The 28,000-nt window shown below is 35.5% G+C and overlaps 2 protein-coding genes across 5 annotated transcripts in view; one reads left to right on the forward strand and one right to left on the reverse strand.

The window, feature by feature from the left end:
* LOC120766771 (synapsin) overlaps window positions 1-28,000 on the forward strand; it is a 155,222-nt gene that overhangs the window by 50,598 nt on the left and 76,624 nt on the right. Inside the window, 2 exon segments of the mRNA XM_040092451.1 lie at window positions 652-795; window positions 904-1,008. Coding sequence (XP_039948385.1) covers window positions 652-795; window positions 904-1,008 — 249 coding nt within the window.
* Window positions 2,751-28,000, reverse strand: part of LOC120766772 (tissue inhibitor of metalloproteinase) — a 62,232-nt gene continuing 36,982 nt past the window's right edge. For all 4 annotated transcript variants that reach the window (XM_040092456.1, XM_040092452.1, XM_040092454.1 and 1 more), the window contains 4 exons: window positions 7,560-7,847; window positions 3,826-3,911; window positions 3,539-3,757; window positions 2,751-3,230 (listed from right to left, as the gene is read on the reverse strand). In XM_040092456.1, the coding sequence (XP_039948390.1) occupies window positions 3,036-3,230; window positions 3,539-3,757; window positions 3,826-3,911; window positions 7,560-7,692 (633 nt within the window). In that variant the 5' untranslated portion in view covers window positions 7,693-7,847 and the 3' untranslated portion in view covers window positions 2,751-3,035. The remainder of the gene's footprint in view (window positions 3,231-3,538; window positions 3,758-3,825; window positions 3,912-7,559; window positions 7,848-28,000) is intronic.

The raw sequence follows: 28,000 nt of genomic DNA on the forward strand, positions 1-28,000 counted from the left end.
TGCTTATAGGAGAGGCATTCGTTCCAAGAGAAAAAGAGCACACTCATATAGTAAATCGGTAAAAGCTCACTAAAGCGATCTATATATATAAACTATCTATTCTGGTCTATGGTTGAGGTCTTTGCAGATGAAAAATTCTCCTCAGGAGAACATCTGAATATCGATTGTCGCCAGTGTTTTTACAAATAAGGATGAGTGTTTATATGATACCTTCAAAATGGCAACAAGTTACCGAAGAAATCAAAGCACTTTTGGCTTAAATCAGACCCACGAACTATGCTAAATAAAACCCACAATTTGATGTAAAAATAATAGATTTCTTTTTCCTAGACCTAAACTTTCCAACACTGTAAATGTTAAGTAAAATCCGCTTGCATGAACATTAATTATTTTTATTTTAGCTCCCACAGTAATCCTTTTGGGAGAAATATCACATTTAATTGCTCTCACGTGCGTTGCCAGCAGGCTTAATTGTATTTTTATCTACAAATTGAACATTTACATTGCATAAATGATTTCAAGGATTTCAGCAGGGACACATTAGGTACTCACGCACATGAAAGCAAACTTCACGACGGTTTTAACAACAACTATAATTATTTATTTGCAAGCCTTTTTGCTGAAACTCACACACTCTTTCTCTCTCAACAGGTGGCACGCTCATTCCGACCGGACTTTGTGCTGATACGCCAACCACCACGCGACGGTTCCAACGACTATCGCTCGACCATTATCGGGCTCAAGTATGGCGGCGTGCCCAGCATTAATTCGTTGCACTCGATTTATCAATTTCAGGTGTGTAGCATATGATGAAGATTGGTTTTGAATTTTTTTTTATGAGTGTACTTACTGCTTACCTTACTTATTTTTCAATATTTTTTTATGAAAATAATATTTTTTCAGGACAAACCTTGGGTATTTGCTCACTTGCTGCAATTGCAACGTCGCTTGGGTCGCGACGCTTTTCCACTGATCGAGCAGACCTTCTTCCCCAATGCTAGGGATTTGGTAAGTGCATTTTCACTTCTCTAAAAATTTATTTGCAATAAAATTCGACTTTTTCGTAAATTTTTTTTTACACATATAAACAAGTATTATTTGTGGCTTTATTACAATAAATACAAATAACAGTTAATAATATATTTATGTACATACAATTAAAGCTCTAATTAGGTGAAGAAATACAGGGTAAAAGAATAAGTGAGAAGATGTGGAAAAAAATAAAACTACTCGTGCGGAAATGTGAACCTAAAATGTGCTATAGTACGTGGGTTGCCTTTTATATTTCGGGATTAGAGTAAAGAAAACAAAATTTAATAATCGAAAAACGCTTTATCGTGTTCTAAAATATTCTCAATTAAGATCTATAAACTTTCGCATGCGTTTGAACCAATTATCGAAGCGCTTTTGCCACTTTGATTAAAGTATCTCAAAAACCGCCTCTTTTGGTGTTTTTACAAGTTTACCTATTAGTTTATCTTTTACATAAGGAAATAAAAAGAAGTCATTCGGTCCAAAGTCGGAACTATTCGGAGGATGACTCATCAAATCGATGTTTTGAGTGATCAAAATTGCGGTTGTTTCGGTCGATGTGTGAGAGTTTGCTTTGTGTGATAGTAAAGAGTAATTCTAGTTGGTTTTTCTGATTTCTTAGAATGTTTGCATATCACTCAGAATTTACTGTTCTTTGTTTTTCGAGTTAGATGGTTGCGACATGTCCAGTATGTATTTCCAAAAAACAGGCAACTGTTTGCTTGGATGAGTTTCATGCGCAAACCACTTTTGTTGGATTCGGCTCATCTTTAAACACCCATACGGTCGACTGCATTTTACTTTCAGGCTCATAGACTTAAGTCCACGATTCATCTCCTGTCACGATGTCATAGATCAATTTCGAAGCACAGCTATCTTATTTTGTTAACATTTCTTACGACCAATAGAAACGAGCCTTTTTTGAGCGATCGACAAATTGTGCGGGATTCAACGTGAACATTTTTTTCACAGTCAAAAGCCCACGCAATTGCTTTATACCAGTATGCTGGTCCCACTAATGCTTTTAGTTGCCTCCATCTCACAATAGATTACATGACGATCTTTTAATATTAGTTTGTTCACAGCATCAATACTTTTCGAAACAACAACCGATTTTGGAAGACCTTCACGAAATCCGTCTTGGAGTCTCGACTGAATTCACCATACAATCGATAAACACTGGCCAAATCTTAATAAGTTAATCAACGTTCCAAGTTGTAACAAATAATCGCTCGAAATGTGGTTTGATTCTATTTTTTGTCCGGCCGGAATGCATATTTCAAGTTACTGTAAGCAACACAAATAGCGGTCGTACGTCAAAATGTTCTTAGTATGTATAACATTAAAAATGCCAAGCTTTACGACGAAGTTGTGAGTTGCTAGATTGCAACACTAGGGTTGCCTAATCCCGAAATATAAAAGGCAACCTACGTAAGTGGTCCTAATTAGTGAAAAATTAATTAAAATATTTTTAAACAATTTTTTTTTTTTAATAGAATACCGAAAAAAAATAATTTAAAAAAATTAATTTTAAAATTAAAGAATTACAAAATAAAACAAAAATTATTTGAAATTTTTTAAATTAAATTAAATATAAAATAAAAAACAGTTCTAAGAAATTAAAAGATAATCTCAAAACAACAAAAATTATTTAAACCTTTTTAAATTAAAGTAAATAAAAAAAGATTATTTAGATAGATTATTTGAAATTAATAATAAATTTTAATAATTAAATGAAACAATGAAATTTGTAAATGTCAAAATGGAAATGCTGCGCGTGTACAACTACAACCAATACATACATATCAATTTTAGTGTACATGTATGTATGTATGTGTGTAACATGTTAAAATTAAATAAGTATTATTTCGTAAAATACAGCTAAACTACGAAGAATAAGCAGCAAATTTTCGTGTAAAACTATTTCTTGCCGATTTTGCTCAATTCTTTTACTGCCTCGATTTATATATACATACATAACTAGTACATATGTGTTATGCAATTTATGGATCGGACATGCATTTCTTGTATGCCGGCGTTCTTCGCCAGTGGCACTTGGAGATTATGCCTTCGGGCGTGCGGTAGTGTGAGGGAATGCAGGCGCTGTAATCGGTCTCACACTTAGCGAAGGGCGACCATTTGCACGAGGTTGCCGATTGGTGTTCACTTAAACAGCTTTGGCCGAAACAGGGTTGCACCTGTAAGAAGAAGAAAATTTTAATTACTATATTTTTTGTTCTCATGGGAAAAATGAAAATAGTAGCACTTCAAAATTGTTTTTGGTTTTTCACAAGCTATAAGTAAAATGTTAAAGTGATTGGATTCAAACACTTTGCCGATACATGAGTGCTTAGTCCATTTTCAGCATTTTTTTATATACCTATAACCGTTTCTTCACGATCAGGATTTCAGCTAACCTAACCTATTGTTTCTTTCGTACCTTTCCAGCCATGCAAATCTTTTTGTAGTAAATTGTAAGTCTATGCAAATATTTTGTAATACTCACCGAGCATTTGCAACCCTTGCGATATGCGCCGGCAAAACCACGCCTCTCAACCACCGACATTTTCAGGTACTCCTTAACATAGCTGCAACTGTTCAAATACGGACCACGACCAGCAATCACGTAGAGCTTGCCTATGTCCAGATTAATGCCACACATAGCATCAGAGTTTGGTGTTACTATGCGACCGTGCTTGAGCAGCTTGTGACCGGCTTCGTTCATCTGCGTACACAATTTAAAATTTTTATCTTGCTTTTCGCGGTTTATACATTTTCGAAGTGCTCACTTACCTTATATGACTTCTTGACTTCCACTTTGTATGCGACGTTGTCTTGCACTAAACGGAGGGACTTACGCATTACGCGTATTATGACAACTGAAAATTTTAAAATAACAAATGAAGTTTTGAATAATTTGTGAAAGAAGGTTTGTGAGTTATGATAATATGATATGGATGAGTTAAGCAGTCGCTCTCGCTACAAGTTAGCCTCCTTATTCATAATATCACATCGTTTAATGCCCCTAAAGCAATGCATTTCATACAAAACTAGTTTCGAACCATTCTAATTTGAATCAGGAAAATATTTCTAACAACTAAATAATAAAAAATAATAATCGATTACCATTTAGATTTTTTATCAACTTTTATCGATTACTTACATATTCGATTAAAATAGCGATTTTAGGTACTCTTTCGAATTTTAAAGAAGAAGAGAAAATGGCTTCTTTTTTCGAGAAATTTATCGATAACTATTTCAATTGGTATAGGGATTAATCGAATACTTAATATTTTAAATTAAAGTAAGACGAATTTCGAATTTATTTTTATTGACATTTATCGATTACTATTTCAATTGTAATCTGGATTTATCGATTACTTATTCTTTTAAATTAGCTATTTTAAGTACTCTTTCCTGCAAATATTAAAGAATAAGCCAAATATCGCTTTAGTGTTATCGATATTTATCGATTAATATTTCAACTGACTTTTGAATTGATAACCTTTCATTGTCAAAAAATTAAAAAAAATTAAAATTTTCGATTCTTGGCCGACATTTATCGATTAAAATAGCAATTGTAGATATTCTTTGGTTCGAATCATAAATAGAAGTTATATAAATATTTCACTTACTTTTATCGATACATATCGATTACTATTTCAATTGATTTATTGATTGTTAATATCCTCTTCAACGACGTTTCCACGGCACTTAAAAATAAAAATTAACTCTTTACGATATACATTAATCTTATATGCAACTAGTTTATATATACGAAGTAGTCTAGAATGAACTAGCTGCACTTTTAGTTTGAAGAAACCTTATTTACGTTGAATAAAGATGCTATAAAACTTGTTGACTTTGAGATGAAATAAAGCTGACATTATCGATTTTTCGTTATGAACTAGTTAAAAATGAACAAGTTTCTTCTACCTCTTTGCACTCGATTTAAGCCTTTATCATTATCCATTTATATTTCTGAAGTTATTAAAAGTCAACTAGTTATAATTTCCATGGCATTTGTAACTAGTTTCAAACTAGTTCTAACGAATTCAATTTGGTTGGAAAAAAGTATGTATTATTTATCAACTAGTTAGAAATTTCATGACATTTGTAATTAGTTTCAAACTAGTTCTAACGAACTCAATTTAGTTCGAAAAAAGTTTGTATTTTTTGTCAAATAGTTAGAATTTGTGTGTTATTTGTCACTAGAGTCTAGCAAGTTCTAAAGAACCCAATTTATCAACTAGTTAGAATTTTTTTATCATTAGTAACTAATTTTAATGTATTACTTTGGTTCGAATTAAGCGTGTATTATCTATAACTAGTTTAGATCTGGTTAAAAATTCACTAGTTATTTTTTTGGCAACCAGTTTTACAATCACAATCAATTAAAGCTAATACTTTTCGTTTCACAAATTATAGTATTACAATTACGCTTTCACCTCTCGTTACGAACATTCTCCAATTTTCATCGCAGATCAAGTATACGCCACGTACACCTGCACTACCTTTCCGATTAAAATGTGTAAGAAACTACATAAAACGAACAAAGCTAAGCAACAAATTTCCCCAGCGTAAGAGCAACAGAATAGAGAAATATTAATGTTTATTTAGTTGCATGTTCTCATTCAAATAAAATACTGCGAACTGCAACGATACAGATTAACTAGTCTCGGGAGTTCCGGAGAACTCGGAATTAACTGCAAGCACAAAAGAAACTAATAGCTGTAACAACAAGCAGTGTCTAGAGTAACGCAATAATCTTCAATACATATCTACAATCAGTCAATCCAGTGTTAGCTGTTGATTCCTTGTAGAAGCCGCCAACATAGACAGCGCTTCGAAGCTTCAACTTTGCTTGCGCATCCAAGCGCAGCTCATATAATTTTTCTTCAGAATCCTTTGCAAATGGTTATAAACGCTTAAGGAAATAGGGAAAATTATTTTCCTGTAACGAATCTGCAGGCAAAATGTCTTAATGCTGCTAAGCATTGGCTCGTGCAAGTATTTTTAATATACGAGGACTGCTCGAAGAGTCGATGACTGTCTGAATGAAACACATTTTAAGGTATTTACAAAATCTCGATATACTTGTACATAGTATTCTCTTGTAAATAGAGTTAATAATTTTTTTGTTGGATATTCCTTGAAATACGTGTTAGAGTTAAGAAACCTCTGTACCGAGATGCGAGTAAGATAATTATACCGAGTATATAAAGACTGTGAAGTTGGGAAATTCTTTTCCAAGTTTCAGGACCTAATTCATGTAGAGCCTTGGATCTAATTTTCTTAGGGCTCCTCAAAAAATTTTTGGAAAATGATTTCATATCATATGGCGTTGATACGGATCTTCTTTTAGTGTATTCCAGTAACGGATAGCTCACTAAATTAATTCTAAAATTAAGTAGTGCCGTTTAACAGCTGTAAATTCTAAAATTCACATGAACCCAATAAAGTTTCGTATTTATATCCTAGATACTTGCTGCTAGTTCTTGTTAAAAAACAAAAAAAAAAGCGATTAATTTGTGGCGATAATGATTTAGTTTTTTTTCGATATTTATCATTTATTTGACTAATTCCATTAAAGTATCGATTTTAAGTATTCCTTCGTTCAAATCCTAAAGACAGGTGTAGCTTATTTTCCATTTCCATTCCATTCTTATTCCATTAATATAGCAATTTAAAGTATTCTTTTCTGCAAATATTAAATAAGAAGACAAATATCGCCTAATTTTTATCGATAATTATCGTTTACTTTTTCGAATGATTCTTGAACTATGAAAATTTTACTGTAAAACAAATTATAAAAAAGTAAATATTTCGACTTTTTATCGAAATTTATCGATTTTATTCGGCATTTGTCGATTATCCGTTTAAATTTTCTAAGAAATATTCTTCCGACTTAATCATAAGAAAAATATAAATAAAAATTTTATTTACTTTTATCGACATTTATCGATTATAATCGAAATCTATCGACTACTCGTTTATATTTTCTACAAATATTCCTTAGATTGAATTATATGAAAAAGATATATAAATATTTGGCTTATTTTTATCGATATTTATCGATTATTTCCTTAATTGATTTCTTGAATGTGAATATCTTCTTGGACGTAAAATTAATAAAAACAAAATATTAATCAAGCTTGAGTGAGACACCATTTAATTTTAATTCTAAAATATAAAAAAACCTAGGCATATCCAATTTCACTCGTACAAACAAAACATTCAGCTATCTTGACACCTTTTCGCACTTAGAGCGCTATGCTTCTACTCTAAAGCGACTATGATGAGATAATATAATTTGTACGGGCACACTTTAATGTATTATTTCTGCACAACGAAGCCAGAAGCAGCTTCCTTCCTATATTTACTATACTCTACATTTTGCTACAGTAATATTTACACAGCGGCTTCCTGCCTAAAGGAGGTTACGAGTCCTGTATCCTTCCGTGCTGTCCATCAGTCACAGTGGCTGTGTATACACGCATACCAAACTCACTCTCCTCACCACTTACCATAGTCAGCATTGCAGAAGTGTGTCTGCGGATGGCTGGGCATGCAACTGCACGCCTCCACCGGACTGCTGTAGAGCGCCAACAGCGAGAGCAGCATCAACGCCAGTAATCCCAAATATTTTCCAACATCCATACTTGACAGCTATTGATTTTGCGCTTGATTTCTATTTGCTTTATTTGCTTAGCCTTTTCTGGTGTCGCTATGCCTTCGAGCGGTGGACGGGTGGGCTATTTTCTATTGCTTTGAGTTGAGTGTGTAACTGTCACCGATTAGTTTTGAAGCTTTTGCTGAAACGAATAAATAAACGAATAAATATAGTACCGTATTCTGTTGAGTGTGTTGTTGTAAAATGTTTGCTAAGCTATTTTAATTAACTTAATTCGAATTGCAGCAAAAAAGTTGTGTCATTTCTAGTCCCTTATCAGCTGTCAGAAACATTTATGCTGGCGAATAAAAATGCTTTTATAACTGTATAATCCACTGAAACTAATTTTATTTTGAATTTTATTATTTGCTTTCCAGCACTTATGTAACACTCTCCATCAGCTGGAGCATGTCAAATCAATTGTTCCATTTACCATTTTCTAAGTGTGTCCTTATCACTTATGTAAATGTTTGCCACCGCCGCACAAAATTTTGAGTCGGTAGTCATTTACATACGTACATATTTATTTACTTATGTATATGTTTTGAATGTCATCATGTCAAGCGCAAACCGCAAAATATTACGAAACAAGAACAAGTGATTTCAAAAAGGCTTCAGGCGACACCTTCGCACAGGGTTGTATTTGTGTTTCCAAAATTTGTTTGTTTAGTCTTGAGCAAATACGTTTGAGCTTAACCAAATAAATATTAATAATATCTGTTTAAGCAAGCTTGTTCAAGCAAAATTGATTACGAAGCTTATAAGTTTTCCTACAAATCGGCTAATATTTCAAAGCAGCAATATTAATATGCTACGAACAAGAAAAAGTACATGGAATAAAAAAAAATACTAAATTTCGAAACTATTTAAATGAAGTTATAGTTTAAGTAATACTTTTTGGAAAAATTACCAAGACTTACTGAAATATTTTGATCTCAAACCAAAAAACTGGCGTATTTATAAGTCTTCCTACAAATTGTGGCTCATATTAACTAAAACACATTGTTATGTAATACCTACTTTTGTGGAAAATATTGTTAATTTCATTGAGAAGCATTCATAAGAGATCAAGCGATCGGCTACTTTCAAAGTTCGATATTCTATTAAAGTAAACACATTGTCGAGTGTACTAGTGAAAAGATAGGTGGCGCTGCTGCAGACATACATATGTATATTTTTTTATCGATTTTGTTACTTTTATATTTTGTGTTTATAAAACTGTTCCTGGTATGTTTGCTTTAAGCCAATTTTTGACACTTTGGATTATAACGAGTTTTCCAATAAGGACGTCACAAAAGTAGATCGATAGAGACCGCAAAGGACGCCATATTTTTTCCCGCTCTTTTGACATTTCTCTTCAGTAAGGTTTAGCCATTTCATAAAAAGACATACGATCCAAGAACGAGTCCAAATTATTAAAATTTACCACCGAAATTCGGAGGTAGTGGCCTCTACTTTAAGAGTTAAAATTAGAAAATTTTAGCAATAAATCTTCAGCAATGAAGTCCTTATATAATGGGAAATTAGTAAAATTGAAGTAAAGCTATTACTTCTAATAGACTAATTGCAGCTTTCTTAAGATTTGATTTAAGCCGTAAATAATAGTTTTTTGTTCGTTTTTCCATCAACTACTATACATATGTATATCCTCAAATAAATCTGCACTTCTAAACGTCGTAGCCAGCTCTTACTAAATTTAATCACATAAATTGAGTATCGTTACAAATGACTACAATATTTTGAGCAACTTGAATTACAAATATAAATATGCAACCCAAATAAGTTGTTATCCTTGAGATGTTGGCTCTCCTGCTGTAAACACAATTGCTCATCAATCATTTTCGTATACGCACTATAAGTACTTACAAAGTTACGTAAGTCGTATTGAGTTTATGCTCAGTTAGACTATTCTGCTCGGGGACTATAAAAGTACTTGTGCACACATACATATTCAAACACATAATATGTACAAGTTTGTGAATCTAGTTACTATCTTTAATAATAACGCAATAACAATTCTCAGATGATATGGTGCTTTATATTGTGTTTGCCAAGAGCTTAACGCTTTCAACTTTTGTTAACGGGAATAATAATTTAACCATCACAAATTCTAGTTAATATGGTATTTCAGCAAAAGTTCGGTATTAGTTTAAGAACTTTGTAAATTCTCGTAAGTTTGCTAATTTCTATTTGTTTCTCGTTGTATCGTTGACATACTTGGTATGAGCCGTGCCGAAAGTAGTTTAAAACTGCCAGAAAGATCAGTTCATCACTGAGATGCGCGTCAAAATATTGTTTTGAATAAACGTATTATCACTCAACAGAAATGGAGTATCTCGTAAATTTCTTAAGTAATGCGTTTGATCTCTAATACTTGTTCGTATAATTTTAAAAATCTTGGTCTTTTCATTATTACCTGACAAATGTAATTGAGAAGTTCGTTTTAAAATTTCAAGTTGATCGGTCCAGCTATTTCGGGGAAAATTTTCCTCAGTGAATTTGAGAGCTGTGTATCGAAAAAAATGCTTTTAAGGTTTTGGGAGCCGATCACACTAAGTTTTTACAAATACGCTTCTATCTCCGAAACTATTATATTTGTCAGATCACCATCCAATTTTCGGAAAATATTCCCAAATACATGTAAATTAGATATATGTACAAGGGGCTTTCCAAAGTAAACAGGACTTTTTGAATCTAGCGGCCCCTGGTGGCGCGATATATATGTCGACTGGTGCGTTAGAATCTGTTATCTTTAGCGATTGTCCAGTGATTTTCATGACATTTCATTGATTGGAAGTGAAGTTATTGAGTTTAAGTGTCAGTAAATTTGTGTTATCGGTGCGAAAATGAGCTTCGAAAAAAAGCCAACATTAATAAAAATTTTTTAGTTTTAAAATTGCTAAAACTTTTACGGAAATGTTTCAATTGATGAACCAAGTTAATGGCGATGATTGCCCATGCCGTAGCAGAGTGCACGAGTGGTTTCAACGTTATTAAAGTGGTCGTGAGGACATAAATGGCGATCAACATGTGGGCAAATCAAAATCCGTGATCACCAGAAATTCCATAGAAACTGTGCGTGAGTTCATCAAACATCAGTCGAAAGCATCATTGAAATTCATGAAAATGGAATTGAACATCTCCAAAATATCGATTTATCGCATTTTCACCGAACTTTTGGGCTTACGAAAGGTGTGTGAAGGGTTTGTTCCGCACAAATTGACTGACGAACAAAAATTGCTCGGAACGAACGACGCTTGTGACCGATTATTTGACCAAAATCACATTATAACGATTAACCACTCCCCGTATTCACCTGATTTGGCATCATGCGCCTTTTTCCTTTTCGGAAAAATGCATTTGCCCATGAAAGGAAAGCGTTATGCAGACGTAAAGGCCATTAAAAAGTGCTTGCACCGGCATACTGGCGGCCATACCGGCCAACGAGCTAAAACACTCGTTCGACATGCTTTTGGACCGTGCAAAAAGCTGTATTGAAGCAGAAGGAGACTATTTTGAATAAAATAAATTGATTTTGCCGAAAAGACTAGAGAAGGCAGTGAAGAACATCGCAGCAGTGGCTTATACAAATATTTGGAAAATGGGATTGTGATTGATTATTTTGACGGAATTGAAGGTGAAATTTAATACCTGTTGTGAAAAGAAGATGAAATGTAAGCTTCGGATCAAATTTGATGAAACGGTATATTTTCAAATATTCAGAAAAAAAATTTCGTGGAAAAAACTCATCACGTATGTATTTATACTATATATATACCCCCTTCCCTTTCTACAAAATTAAATTCATAGTATATATTCCCCATATGAAAAGTGAAAATCGCAATTAATTGAACAATCAAACCTGAAATAATATAATAGTAGAGAGTGTACTGGTAATCAAAATAAGGTTATAACCGCAAATGTAATTTAAATTTAATTATAGTCTATTTAAAGTCATACTGTCGGTATTAACCATAAATGCCGTTATGTGGCCATAAAAAGTTATGCGGTAACTAGTAGAAGCATCTCTGCAGTTAAATAATAACCGTGTGGCAAATAAACGAGAATATAAATTGATATGCAGACACCCACACACATGCAAATATATTATATGTTTATTTTAACGGCTTTCTGCTGTGCTTGTGGCTACATAAACAGGCACCAAAGCGTCAGATTCATAAAGAGATGTTATGTCGACTGACACTTTGGCACCAGCGTTCATTTGCCGACTCCCAGATATGTTGTACATGTGTAGCACATATTTACATATGTATGTGCGTCATATTTACTTGCAAGATGTTGCCACTGTGTCTTTCAGCGGCCAATTGTGGCTGATGAAAGCTGTCTGTGGAAGTGTCTAATTGCCTAAACTAATGAGCTGCCGCTGAAATAAATGGATACATTTTTCCAAACACACGCACACACACATAGATATGTTCATATGTATTCAAATGTATGCTGTGCTCTTTGTCCTTTAATAATTGCCTAATTGTTTAACGGTTTTCTGCATTTCAACATTAATGTGTGGCTAAATTAATGATAATGTCTTTGGTGCAATATAAATTTCGTTAGAAGCAAATATAATTGTTTACACGAGCTGGCTGGTTCACACATATAATACACTTGGGTATATGTCTGTCGCCATAAGTTTTCTTGGAATTTTTTTTCGGACCAGTAAACCAGTAAAACAGATTTTGCTTTAATCTTCTCGTATATATATTTTAGGTTTTTTTCTTATGTTTGTATATACGAAACTACTACCTTAATTACTGAGATCTCGGTCTGGAATTTAGCATTCGCGCTTTTCTTTCGAAGAAGCCTCTCAATTGTCGGAACTGCCGATATCGAACCACTTTAGCATTTAGCTAACATACAAACTGATTCATCAGAATCAAGTCCTTTAATGAAAAACTGTTTTTATTTGACGAGATATCTTCACGAAATTTTATATTCAATAGAGGGCAAAGGGCAAAATTTTCACAAAAAAAAAAACTTTGGTTTTCCAAGTAGCACTTGGATCATTACTTGTCTCTATCTATAGTAACATTTTTTTGTTTTGAGAATATTCGTCACTATGGAATCAAGAGAATCTGCAATGTTTCCACTTCCTCAGGATTAGTCTCAAAGCGATTTGGTCATTATTCAGTAAAATATATCGAGTTATTTATAACTATTTTTATCGTGTCTTCTATTAAAATACAATACACAAAGGTTACTTTCACAAATTTTTTCTTGTAAGTAGAACTTGTTGTGAGCAACCGATAGTCTCCGAGTATTATTGAGGTTAGGTTAGATGGCTGATCAAAGATCACACGTAGACTAATAATGTAGTCCTTTGTGATGCCATAGAAAAAGAACTCCCGTGTTCGGACTTACAGATTGGCGAAGCGCTTTGTAGCCAATACATAATTACACAGACACTTAATTTCAACACCCGCCAGTTCGGTGGGAAGTCCGAAGGTATGCGTCCCCAAGTGTCTATGTCTTGACCTACCCAAACGGGGGACAGTCAAGCAGGAAGTGCTGGCTTGTGTCTACCGCATCTTCTTCCAAACAGCTTCTACAGTCGGCATTCGGTAAGATACCCATTCTTACTGCATGTATGCCAATAGGACAGTGGCCTGTCAAGAGTCCCGCTATTAATGAGTGGTTAGCCTTACTGAGGGCTAAGAGATCACTAGATTTCCTACGATCTCCTGCGATCACTGGGCCAAAAGGCTTTTGCAACCGCACAAGTACCGATGCTGGCCCAGCGTTGGACAAGCATCCGCGTGGCCCAGCAATCTAATAGTAGAACACAAGAGGATACAGGAGCACCGATCCGTTCCCATTCTACCGATAATGATTCTAGGGTGCCCTTCCTTGCTAACTCATCCGCTGAGGCCCGGCACTAATACCAGTCTAATCACAAAAACTCTAGCTGCTACAGATAGCGACGTTAGACATTCTTCGACCAACCCTGAACGCACTGTGAATGAGTTCAAGGCTAATATTGCCGCTCTGCTATCTGAGTGAATGGTCACCTCTCAGAAGGTGGATGCACTCCGTGGTAGCAAATCTACCTTGATGGCTGCGACCTCAGCCTGGAATACACTGTAGTAGTCGGGAAGTCTGAAACAGGAATTTATGGAGAGCTCTCGACAGTAGGGTATTATAGAGGCATAAACTTTTATTAAGCGGAAGCTATGTCGACACCTACTTAGCCAGTTTGCATGGTGCGATTGACTCGATATGAATGATTTGCGGAATACTAATAGATATTCTTTGCCAAATTTTTTTAACATGAATGTCTTGTTATATAAGTTTTCCATACAAAAATTTTATTTTGATCTATAAATAAATACTGGTCTAATATCGACAGTTAGGGGAAATAAGCAGTTTATTGTGACGAAAAGGACTTTTACAAAATTCAGATCGTTATATAAAAAACTGAGGGACGCCTACATACAGACAGAGGAAGATTGCTAAATCGACTTTTGTGCGAAAAGCTTCATGTTCAACACTGCAAAAAAGTTTGATCCATTAAAAAATTTTAAAAAATTAAACAGTTCATCACTTTGACGCTAATATAATACCTGAAAATAACATCAGATCTGAGAACTTTTACAAATATAGTATACAAATAGTTATTTTTTTGAGATTTTAAAACATTCGTGGCGCAACAATTTCCAGAAATATTAAAAATTTCCAGCTTTCCAAAAATAAACTAAAATAAATCAATAACTAAGGAGAAATCATCAACAAAGTCATGAGCGCCTCCCGATCACTGAGCACATTTCCAGCGGGTATCAATATATCAATGAGCAAACTCAAAGCAGAACTGTAAATTGCACATAAATAAACAATCGCCTAAATGAACAAGCAGCGACTAACTTACAATGGTGTGATTACTGCGAGATTAGTGAATTGATTGCGGTGCATTATTTTGCAAATAAAACCGTAAAGCATAATGAAAGAGCCGCTGAAAGGCGCGCAAGGTGAATGCGAATGTGCAATGTGAGAATTTCCAAGTGCATAACTGCAAATGTAAATATACGTAGATGATACGTGGGTATGTATGTAGCCAAGTGTGCTGCGGCTAATGTATATACATATATATATGCACTAAGCATTTACTGATCGCGTTGATCTGGTCGCTGATCTCTAACCCGCAATCAGCGCTATTTAGCTGCGCCCTTGTGTGTGGCGAATGCTATATAACGCAACACTAAATGCAAACAAAACGAAAAAAAGTTAAAAATATAATACCCTTTACAAGTGCAGTTTTTATTTATATAGTAAATAGTTATGAAAAGATATTAACTTGATTTTGATAGGTCAGTTTACATGGTAGCTGTATGCTATAGTGGTCCGATCTGAACAATATTTTCGGAGATTGTAGCGACACCTGAGATAATGATCCGTGCCAAATTTTGTGACGATAAATTTACCAAATAGATAATTTTTCCATAAAAGAAATTGAGTTTGATCAGTCAGTTTGTATGGCAGCCATATGCTATAGTCGTCCGATCTGAACATTGTTTTCTAAGATTACAGAGATACTTAAGATAATAAGCTGTGCCGAATTTCCCGATGATACATTGTCAAATAAAACAGTTTTCCATACCAGGACTTGAGTTTGATCAGTCTTTTTTTTACTCCTATATTGTAGCGATACTTTGGACAATAACCCATGCGAAATTTAGTGAAGAGATCTCGTCAAATAAAAAAGTTTGCCGTACAACAACTTGATTCCGAACCTTGAATTTGTTTGGCTACTACGGTATATATAGTTGTCCTATCTAAACAATTTCTTTAGATCATAATTTATGCCGAATTTCTTGAAGATAATTTATCAATTAAAAAAGTTTTCCATACAAAGACTTGATTTTGATCGCTCAATTTGTATGACAGACATATGCTTTACTTGTTCGTTATTGGCGGTTCTATCAAATGAGCTGCTGCTTGGTGACCACAAGACGTGTGCAAATTTTCAGGTCGATATCTCTACAACTAACAGACTAGTGCGCGTATATACTTATGTATAGACTGCCAGACGTATGGCCAGACGGACATGGCTAAATCGACTCAGCTTGTCACGCTGATCGTTTATGTATATGTTGTATAGGTTCTCCGACGTTTCGTTTAGCGCTTTACAAACATCGTGGCAAACTTAATATACTCTATTCAGGGTATAACTAGAAACAATCTGATAGTTAGTCCAAGTGAAAAATGTTTATTATTTTTTTCGTGCTCATAATTTCCAGTGAACTGCCAAGTTGATAATTACTGGCTGTTTTGTAAAACTAATTGGTTTTGTTTTAATTAATTTTAGTGTGTGTTGTTAAATTGCAGTATTTTGCACTTATGCAAATAAATATTTTCAACACGCTATTGCATTAGTAATTTATATGTATGGCTATAACAGCCGCGCTGTGCTATGCATATCGCACAGTTTTAATAGCGCCACTAATGAGCTGTAAGTGCTTTGGCTAATAAATTGCGTTTTACTTATGCGAGAATTATTGGTGGCAAATGCGAAAAGTGCACTTTGTCATATGTAAGTAGCCATAATATTTCGAAAGGCAATTTATTTCGGATCGAACTTACAGATTACACTAATTCATAATCTCACCTAAAAAAATATTACACTCGCTTTGCAGGCATTAGCGGCCGCCTACTTGTGCACCTAAATCACGAGCTGTCAGGCATGACACGAAATGTCAACAATGTCATTTGGTTAACAGTTTCGTGTTCATGCTTTAACGCCCGAACAATTCCCAGTCACGTCTAACCATTCCCAACGCTTGCGCCACCGCGTGTCTGCAACCAAATAGCAGGCATATTACAAATACAAAATATGCCGCAGCATCTTCGCGGCGTTCTCGTGGCAGCGATTTGTTTAATGAAGCATTTATTGTGAGACAAAAAAAAATTATAAAAATAGAAATAATATTTTTTTAATGGCAAAACAAACAGCGCAACACCTCCATGCAGCGCATCATGACCGCTGCGAGCGCTTTACTAAGCGCAATAAATAAAATAAATATTTAATATTAACTTAGGCGCGATTTTCAGCAGTTGCCTTATGAGAAACTACAAATAATACGCTGTCATGTCGCGGAGATTTAAAATATTAAAATGCTATATTTAAACAAGCACACGGCCGCACACACACACATATACACACTCTCCTGCCCACTTCAGCGACAATGTTTCGCTGTTTATTTTTGTTGCTCGCTTGTTTACTTGACTTATGCATGTACATATGTATATGCAACTTATTGGCGCTTTTGTGTGTTTATTTTGCTTATTGTTTATTGTTGTTGTTTTAATTATTGTTTTTCTGCGCTGCCAATAACGATAGCCTTTCCCAGAAGCCACTTCGTTGAGGTGAGTGGGTGTGTTGGCAGATTATGCGCCAGCATTCATTCGTCATTACTCGTCACTCATCGCCCGGGCAGTCGTCATTTTGATTAGTCGCCGCTGCTTTGCGTGACTGCGCTGCTTTGTTTAATGTACGGAAATTAATACTATTATGCTCATCGGTAATTAAATATTAAATGATTTGCATTTGTTGAAATGGCTTCTGCAAAAATTTATGCAAGGATTTGAAGCAATAAAATTTAGTTAGGAACCATTGGGCCTTGACTGACTACTAAATAGCGAAATAACAAGCATACATATATGCATATGTATACATGTCTAACTTTATAATAGTAGAGCTGTAATGATAATATAACAAAATTGAATGCAAAATATTTTGAGTAAAATATGTTCAATAACATATTTTTGTGAGCAATTAACATTTATTTTGCAGCTTTTGGATTTTGCTGAAAATGAATTTATGCGGATTGGTTGCAATAAACTTGCATTAATTTTGGTTTTTGTAAAATTGTACTATATATGATAATAGGTATTCTTATTCCATGAAATATATTTTCATATCGTCCATCGACTTTTTAATGACCTTCCTGAATCCATATTATTGTTCTGGCCTTGAGTTGCGGAACATGTGTTTTAGGCTGAGTGTTACCTACATGAAGCACGGATTCACTATAAATGTACATATATAACGAGCGGCACAAAACCGGTTTGATATCCAAAACTCTGAAAATCTTTATTCTTGTGAGAGTGCATTCGGTGCCATTTTGTATGGATACCTTCGCAGGACTACCACGGGCACGCTTGCAGAAGTCCAGGCACTGAACCCAATTTTCTAAGGTTTTCAAGCATAAATCGGCCGATACCACTTTCTCGTTCGATATTAGTACGAAGCTCATCAATCGTGGCTGGCTTGTTGGCATCGACCATAGACTTGACATAGCCTATCAGAAAATAGTCCAAGGGCGTCAAATCGCACCATTGAGTCGGCCATTTGACTGAGCCATTTCGTGATAGAAAACGTTCACCAAATAAATCGATTGTGACAATCTCCGTGTTGCTTGTGGTGCCGTCCTGTTGGAACCACATGTTGTCCAAGTCCATATCATCCAATTCGAGCCAAAAATATTCTTTATCATTGAGCGGTAGCAATTCCCATACACAGCAAAGTGCCGGTTTTGATCATTACGGAAGAAGTACGGCTCAATGACGCCGACGTACAATAAAGCGCACTAAACCGTCATTTTTCCGGATGGAATGGTGGCTACGTACTCCATGTGCAGCTATCCGCCTGACCAATTACGCATATTGACGAAGTTATTTAGCCAAAAATGAGCCCCATCGCTGAAGGTGATTTTTCGATGAAACTCCGGATCATTTTCAAGTTGTTTCTCAGCCCAATTCTCAAACTTACGACGATTGTGGTGGTCCAGCGGCTTTAGTTCTTGCGTCAATTTAATCTTGTAAGGACTCCAAATAACCTCTCAAGAAGTAGTCTAATGGTTTTAAGTCACAACTTCTTGGAGGCCAGTCAATGCCACAATTTCTGGAAATAATCGTAGGCAAAACCAACTGCTTCCAATTGCGGCCATAAAAATTTTGTTTTCACGAAACTATACCGCTCTCCATTGACAGTAACCATGTCATTAACTTCAGTTCGAAAGACGAACAGACCAATTATTCTACCAGACCAAACACCACAACAGGCTATCAATTTAGGTGAATGTAATTTGTGGATTTTCTTCGCATCAGAATCGAATCCATACTCATACTCAGATGAAAGTGAGCCTCCTTAGAGAAGAAAGAATCATTAAAACAATCGTTATCGTTATCAAGTTGTTCCATGGAAAAATCAGCAAATTCTTCACATTTGCGGTGGTTCAATGGTTCTTGAGTGGTGATATACAGATGCTAGTGAAATTCGAAAAAAACGACGCAATTATTTTTACAAGTTTGATTGCTGTGGTACATATTTGTTAATATTTCTCGAATTTCTGTCAAAAAGAATTTATTATTTTGTAGTTGTAAGAAAAACATACAACTATAAAAGATATGTGACCAAAATAGGTATTCGATCATTAGCGCCAATAAATATCACCTCGAGAAGCATCAAATTTGCTACTAAGCTTGATTTTGGGTATTTTCATGTACTTAAAGTAAAAAGAGCCATACTTTTAAAGAAGTAATTACAAGCTTCTGCACATAGCTTTTATTTAAGTTTTTTTATAAAGTATATTTACCACATTAAAATCTTCTTCGAAATATTCACACACATATCTTTTAAAAAGCCTTATCGCATGTATCTATCCAACGGCTATTGCATTCACCATAACCGCGTCACTTAGTCAGTTAATGTCAATAGAATGATAGCTGATTGGTTGAAGGAGAATTTAATGGTGTAGTGCAAGCTTTTTCCACATAATACAAGCTTATTTTTTCCGAGTGTATTATCAGCAGATAAAAATCAATTTGTTCTCCGAGATGGCATAAGTCTTGTATGACCTCCAACTGGACGGTAGTTTAGCAGCGCCGAATATATTTATATATTTCTTGCTTTATATATAGATTTTTCAAGATTCTAAGAGTACTTAAAAACCACGATGAGATTTTAGGACATCCTTTATCTACATTTATGTTTTCCAAATAATAATTTTTTGAGATTCTCCACAATACATTTATGTGGCAGTAGCTGAGTGCAATTCTAAAAATAATTGAAAAATTTTCAAACATGCATTTTCCATAGAAATCAAATAATAAAAGCTGGAATTTTCTAATGTCTCAATAAACCCCGTTCCATTAAATCCGTAACCATTCCTGTTAAATTTTATAAGCAATTAAATTATTTATTGTGAACATAAAATAGGCTGAAAGTAGCACAGTGTGTGGAGATGCAAACAGTGAGCTGTGGAAAAGGAAATAAGAGTGCGACTAAGCAATTCTAAACACAAATCTACATTAAGCATTCATATAGAATTTATTTGCTCACAAAGTGCACACATTTGTAGCAACTTAATACAGACGAGCTGCAGAGGCCATTAGTTCTTCTAATGCCACAAATTATCGTTCCGTTCTAGACTGTTCTGTTGTTATTGGCAGTGAGTGGGAAAAAGCAACTTTGTTGCCGCGAATAGTTAGTGGTCTGTTTATGATCAAGCATGGCAAAATTGATTTTTAAGCAAACAAAAAACAAAAACAACAATAAAATAGTAAGAAAACCTAGAACCAACAACCTCATAGCATACCAGTAGGAAAATATTCCAAAAAAAAGTGAAGTGCTCCTAAGAAAATTTTTTACGATAGCTCATAGATTATTAAAATTTAAAGAAAATGTTATATGAGTACTACAGATCAGTGAGTAGATAATTTTTCCTGAATAAAAAAAACTTATAAACTGAGACATAAATGTGATGGTTTACGGTCTTTAAAACTGATTTATGTAATGTGGCTGTTTCTGACAAGTCAACCCAAGTAATGCTGGAAAACAGCAAATTGTTGAATCAGTCCTTTTTCAATCTGAAAATCGTTCGTTGATTATTTCTTTGCTGACATACATATACATTTGACTTACAATAAGACCTCAGTACACCAAAATCAAGCTGTGGGAATCCCTCAATACTCAATACACCACACTGACAAACCTCTTTGAAGTTCATACAAATTTCGTCAACCTCATGCTATTTTTTGTTATTTAGCTTAACCCTGAAGTCACAAAAAACATGGTCTTACAAGGTTTACTCTCGGAGTGAGGAATAATAATTGCTTACGGAGGAGGAAAAGGAGGAATGCCCATAAAATATTTTTCATTTGGCTATGATGCTGACTTTTAAGCGTGATGGAACTTCTTCTACATTGTATATAAGGGAAATGCCGCCAGATCCTTCAAATCGTAGATTTCAGTAAAGCTCTTTGCACTTTTTAAGACGAATATTGCTTCATCAAAACCATATTTTCGCAACTCAGGAATTGAAAACTTTGAATTTAGAAATGTCAAATGAACCGCAAACGACATTCTTCAAGTAATCAAATAACTTTTTACTAGCATTTTGAAGCCTTAAAAATTATGTTAACATTTCAGGAAACCGACAAAATGTGCAATTAGCTTCGACCAGTGCCCTGCCACGTTTCAGCATCAGGAAAATGGTATTTTCTTGTACAGGCATACTTAAATAAGTCCTTTATTAAAGGTCATGAATATCACAAATAATTGGTTGAATGAAAAGGCCGCCTTCCTACTTCCCGCTCCCTTCCAACCGCAACCACTTCTTGCGCTGCTTTTTGTAATTTGTTTATGGCCCCGAGCATTTGCGGGCGAACGCGTTGAGCACTTCATTTTATGAGCCAACACCGTTGAGTGAATAACATCACATCACAGCACTTAATGAGCTACTAAAATTAGCTAAGCACCTTGGCGGCTAAGAGCGAAATGGTTTAGGCATTTTCCTGCATCGAACTGCGGGGTGTGCGGCTTCAAAATTGGTTTTTGATTATGTTGTCGGTACTTGTGTTGTTTTTGTTCTTTTTTATATTGTTTTGTTTTTTGTTTTTTTTTTTTATGTAATTTATTGACGCACTCATTTACTTTTGTTTTCTTTTATCGTCGTGTCACAACTCATAATCTCTTCTTAAATTGCTTTCGAATTCGTTTAAATGGAAGCATGTCAAGTCTTCTTTATTATGACTTTGACAGCTTCGAAAAGGATTCGTCAGTGGCATGAATCGTAAAATTTCGTTAATCAAGTTGTTTCATTAATTATGGCGGCTTCATTGTTGTATGAATATGCGCAAGTATCTGCTTGGTTAACAAACATGAAAAAAATATATATGTACATATGCGTAAATGAAATTGATTTGGGCAAACTTAACAAATTTTATGATTAAAGAACTTTGCAAGTCATTTTGAGGAGCTGAAATATAATTGAGATTAATTTCTACGAAAAATTATTTATTTTGCAATAATATTGCGTTTTATGACGCTTCTGGCTTTTGGCTTCTTGAGTGGTGTTTGTAATATTTGTTTAAGAACAAAGTTTCTGATAAAAAGCGTGAGTGCTTTGACAAGAATTAAGATCGCATGAAATTAGTAGATTCACCATAGTATAATAATCGATATTATTTACAAGATGCTTGTCGATTATAATAACGCCAGTCGTTCTTACTTTTCGCTGTTTGACGACAAACGGAGATTTCAAATGTTCTGGTCTTTCCAATGTAGTGGGAATCTTCCGCAGAACCTTTCTCTCGAAAACTCGTAACGCTAACTCATCAGATATTGTCATCGCCCATGCCTTTGCAGCATGGCAGGGTCGAAAATAATGAGTGACTTATAGAGTTTGGTTTTTGTTCGTCGAGAGAGGACTTTGCTTCTCGATTGTCAGTCGAAAGTAGCATCTTTTTGCAAGAGTTATTCTGCGTTGAATTTCGATGATGGTATTGTTGTTGGTGTAAATATTGGTACTTTACATATCGGCCAACATGTGCGTTCTTCTTCTTCTTTATTGGCGTCGGCACCACTTACGCGATTATAGTAGAGTTAACAACAGCGCGCAAGTCGTTTCTTCTTTTCCCAGGGTGGCGCCAATTGGAGATTCCAATCGAAGCCAGGTCCTTTTCCACTTGGTCCTTCCAACGTAGTGGGGGTCTTCCTCTTCAGCTGCTTCCCCCGGTTGGTACTGCGTCAAATATCTCAGAGCTAGAGTGTTTGCATCCACTCGGACGACATGACCCAGGTAGCGTAACCGCGGTCTATGTCAATTCCGTCGTAGTTACATATATCTCCTACAGCTCATCGTTACATCGGCTGCTGTATTCGCCGTTGTGAATAACAAAAGACCATAAATCTTCCGCAGAACCGTTCTATCGCAAACTCGTAACGCTAACTCATCAGATGCTGTCATCGCCCATGCCTTTGGAGCATGGCAGGGTCGGGAATAATGAGTCACTCGAAGTCGAGAAAGGACTTTACTTCTCAATTGCCTACTTAGTCCGAAGTAGCGCCTGTTGGCAAGGGTTATTCTGCGTTGGATTTCGAGGCTGTTGTTTTTGGTGTTGATGCTGGTTCCGGAATAGACGAAATTATCTACAACTTCAAAGTTATGACTTATATGTCAACAGTGACGTGGCAGCTAAGTCGCGAGTGCGACTGTTATTTGTTTGGTGACAGGAAATATTTCGTCTTACCCTCGTTCCCTACCAGGCCCATTTGCTTCGCTTCCTTATCTAGGTAGGAGAAAGCAAAGCTAACGGAGCGGTTTGCTTTAAATTTCATGTTTCAAAAGGTTCGAAGCATATCACATTAGGGTGTTTTTTTTGAACTATTAAAATTTTTTAAATCCCGTCACGAAATTTCCTTGGAAATACTCTATAAAAAATTCCCTGAAAATTTTAACCCTTAATATTAACATTAGGAACTGCCTTGGAAAAATTTTCCATAGAAAATACACCACAATCGTGATTTTTTATCTTTAAATTCCTACAGATCAGAGATGTTTTATGGCCCTTTGACTTTAAACGAATATTTCTCAGAGTTGTTCACTCTACAAAAGTGCCCAGTGCAACAAAGTCGTAACTCACACCGGCGAGGTAGTACGGGGCTCTAAACCTGATCTTTCTACGATATTCGCATTTTTTTGTATATATCTCGTAAATGACAAGAGTTATAGAACAAATGTTCATGCCAAAATTGTAGGAAATTTTATTTGCTACAAAAAAGAAGAGATCAAAATCGCTATCATTAATACTTCTCGAGATGTTCGGGTTTTTAAGTAAGGCTGTATTGAATTATCATAGATGATATGTAATAAAAAGGGGTAACTGCATCCCGTGGTACCAGATTTAAGACACCGGTCAGACCTTGTAGCTTTTGCTACTACCAGTTGAGCACCCATCAAACTCAATGACTGATGATATTTGTCGCTTGAACTTAAAATGTTTTTTCATTGGAAGGAATCTCATTTAAAGTCTACAACTGAGTCTATAACTGAGTGTTATAGCACTATTTCTGACTATGCCAAAATTTCGAGGCAAATTACCGCTGGCGAATTCTACCACCTACCCGCCAGTGGAATGCCAGTAACACAATCCGAAATTTTATATTAATTGCCGGGGACTCTTTTCTCTATACAATTTAGAATTTGTCACAAACATATCTGAGAGGCTTTAGCAAAGCACGTCTTTAGCGGTCAACGAGTTAAGTAAAAAGTTAAAAAAGTTTTAGGGTAATGTTTTTTTCAGACGCGATACGACGATGATTTTGAAAGATAAATTTATAAACGGAAAGTGTCATCCCTTCACAATAACTAAAAAAAGTTAAGAAAACTACTGCCAATTGTACACAATACAAGAGTTATTAATTCATTTTCATAACCTAAAAATATATTTCTTCCTTTATTATAACCAACTTTACAAAAGCCCATTAAAACTGTCTCGTCTATCCGTACGCTGAAAGCTCATAGCCCGCAGTTTTGCGGAAACTTCAGAAAAACTTTTTAACAATAGCGCTACCTTATTGTACGTTTTTGTTTTTTATTTTCGCTTTTCTTGTGTATTATGCTAGCAAAAGCCGTCTTAACTTCGTTTGCAATTAAGCGGCGACGAACGAAAAGTGAAAGATAGGCAAAGACAGCAGACGAATGCCTCCAAAACTCACGTAAACCCGCACTTAAACTATTACGCCACAACAGCCAAGCGCTATCAACAGTTACCGAACTCTTATCCATCCGTTTCAGCGCGTTTTCGAGTCAAGCGACCATGCACTTCCGGCATTTCACCGCTGGCGATGATTTAGTGCGCGTGTTTTTGCTGCGCGACCAAATGTTATTGTTTTTTTCCACACTTTTGCTGTTGCTGGTTTGACCAAGTGCGCCGAATTTCGGAGCCGACCTTAGTCCGGTGGTTGGACGAACACTTTTTTAATTAAAGCCACCACCACTTTGTTTGCTTCTATTTGTTGCTTTTGTACGAGTGGAAGCTGCGGGTAGCCGGATGCAAGTTCTAGCTGTGCGCGGTTACTGTGGTGTGGTAGGTGTGGGTGTTAAGGGTTACAGGGTGGTTTTAGGTGTGTAATATATACATATATTTTATATGGGCGCTCAAATGGAAGTACATTAGGGATCGATGCGAGGCATTTATATGTATGTAATGGCACATGTTTTGTAGTTCAGAATAACTGGAATGCCCTATAGTGGTCATTCGATAATGGCAGACTCAAGTATATAAAAGTTCTTCCTTTACCAGGTTTTAAATAATTGTTTCGGATGCTGCTTTTTTATGATCTTCGAAGTCTGAAGATGTATTAATTTTTTATCTTTAAACTTTTTAGATTAAACACTATACATTTCTCTTGATTGAAAGCTATGTCTTAAGTACGAAATTCAAAACAATACCAGTTATTTTGTGTTGTTATTGACTAAGGATCTCACCAAAAGTGAATCAATAATTGTATTGAATGGGATATTTCGGTCTTGTTAGGTTCCCTTCTGGAGTCTGATAGCTAAAAATGTTCCAAATATCCGTAAAACTTGCAATCGCGAGTGATCTACCATGTACATGAAGGATGTATACGAAATTTCAATAGACGTCGGATAAAGGATAGATGTTCAGTCTTCTTTCTCAGCACTCTGTACGCATCGGACAGTTCGGATTAGTGTCAAGATGGAATTTGTTTAGGTAGCTTCTTGGGCACCCATGTACATGTCCTCAGTATTTGGGACAGGTGGAAATTCGGGTTCCCATGTAGTCTGTTTACTAACGAATGGATATTCGGCATTAGTCTGCGATTACCTTTGCGAGTAAAAGCCGTCGGTGTTCCATACATGCAGCTTTTTTTTGTCCTCATTCTTGATAAGGCGTTGAGGGTTTTATTCGCTTTACCAGAAGTGCATTCTTAAATTTGAATCTTAGTCTAGTATTACACCCAGCTATTTGTGGCTGAGAAAGAATCTCACACTCTAATATTTTTTAGCCTCGCCTTGCCATCGTTTGCCATTTACTGCGCATTTCGCAGTGTCGACATTGTTCAGTGTTGTCAATGGTGGAGCTCTGTATCAAAGCCATATTGTCTCCTGGATATTCCACCGGTTTTCTGAATTGCTAACTCCAGCGGTCCCTTACAATGCGTTCATACACTTAGCCAACAGTGTCAAACATGTCTCACCCTGTATAAGTATGCCTGTGCGAAACCCACATTGCTTAGCTCAAAAGACAAAAACTACAACTTAGTTGCGGTCAACAGTAAAGTGAAAGATGGCTGGTCCAATAAAGGCAAAAGAAAAATGCCTGGAAATATCGAAAGTTCTCTCAGCAAATTGCAATAACGGAACTCCAAAGATTTCTTTGGCATTTCCGAAGTCTTAAAGTGGTGGCAAACTGAGAACACAATAACAACAGCAAAAGCCGCACTAAGTGCACAAAGCGCACAGAAGACAGCCGGAATAAGTAACTAAAAGTGATGTTTAATTGAAAATTAAAGTGCAGTTGCAGTTAGCAGAAAGGTGCACTACCGTTTAAATGTTTCTTGCTGCAACAACAAGTGCAAAGAATTGAAATAAGAAGTAAAGAAATTAAAGTGAAGATTTTCATGAGTACATAGCACGGCATTGCCTGCCAGCGCGTTCGATTGACATACAGACCTAGTGCGCACTGTTTTAAAATTGATATAAATTTTTCTATTTCGATTTTTGTTGTTGCATACGCGCCAAAAAGCCCCACATTTGTTTCGACTCGCCCAGCTAATCGTTCGAACATAACTCAGCACCAGTTTCATACACAAGCAGAAGGGTCTGTGCTAGACATCACAAGCATATCGAGTGAGCCCAATAGATATGCATTCACCAATCGATCGCTGCAAGTCAATTAGTTTAATTGAAACGGAATAAATCAACAGCAAAATAGATATGTGCACATACGCGCACACATTCGATTGCCTTATTGATGCACTCGCCTTTATTTTTCTATGTTTATTGTATATATAGACTCCTGCACATGGAGGCGTGTGCGGGCCTTCATAGCACACTTTCACAAAAGCCAGCTGCAATTTACTGTAAATTTAGAATTTTTCAATTACTGTGAAAAAGTGATTTTTCCTCTTCCTCCTGCTGCCTGGAGAAATATGAATTAAAAAGTGGTAATTTTTACATGGAAAACACACTTGAAAAGTCAATTCAGTGCAACTGCCAATAAACAATCGCAATCGCTCGTACAACACATTTGGTTAAATGCATTTACCGTTACTTGGTGAACAACACAGAAAGACATGGAAAATATTCAAAACACTCTCCATATGATTTTGAAATAATGAAGCAAATGTAGAGCAAGTTATAAAGACAGCAGCGGTGAGTGAGCTTTCAGTGACTAAAATTTCAAAACTAACAAAAATATTATTTCGAAGTAAACATATACTATACATATGTACGAGTACGTAGTATATTGATTTGTGCTTTATCTGCGCGCCAAGCTTCAGCGCTGCCTTCATACATGAGAAAGTGACAATAAATTAGCTAGTTACTTGTTCGATTCGCCATTATTCAAAAGTAGCCCTTTTCCATTTTTTTGTTTTTTAAGTAGTGAAAAACATCTAAAGCCGGAGTACGAAACTTCAATACGCTAATCCAAACTTACTCCAAACTACAGACTCCCCATGAAACCACCTGATTAAGTATTACTTCGTGCGGGTGATAAGCCATAAAAGTCTCTTTTATGGTACGGACTGACATCAGTTTTGTCATGATTGAGGCAGTCGCTTCGCTGACATCCTTGCAGTTTTTAGTGGACTGACATGAGTGTCGTCAAATTTTCCACCGTAAAACTATCACCGAAAGTAGTTTTCAGTTTTTTTTTACAACTAAAAATGATAGAGTTTCACACTCATTATGCGGACACGATTATAGCCGATTTAACAACAGCGCGCCAGTCGTTTTTTCTTTTCGCAAGGTGGCG

Source organism: Bactrocera tryoni, chromosome 1 (genome assembly GCF_016617805.1).
Source record: "Bactrocera tryoni isolate S06 chromosome 1, CSIRO_BtryS06_freeze2, whole genome shotgun sequence".
Taxonomy (NCBI): Eukaryota; Metazoa; Arthropoda; class Insecta; order Diptera; family Tephritidae; genus Bactrocera; species Bactrocera tryoni.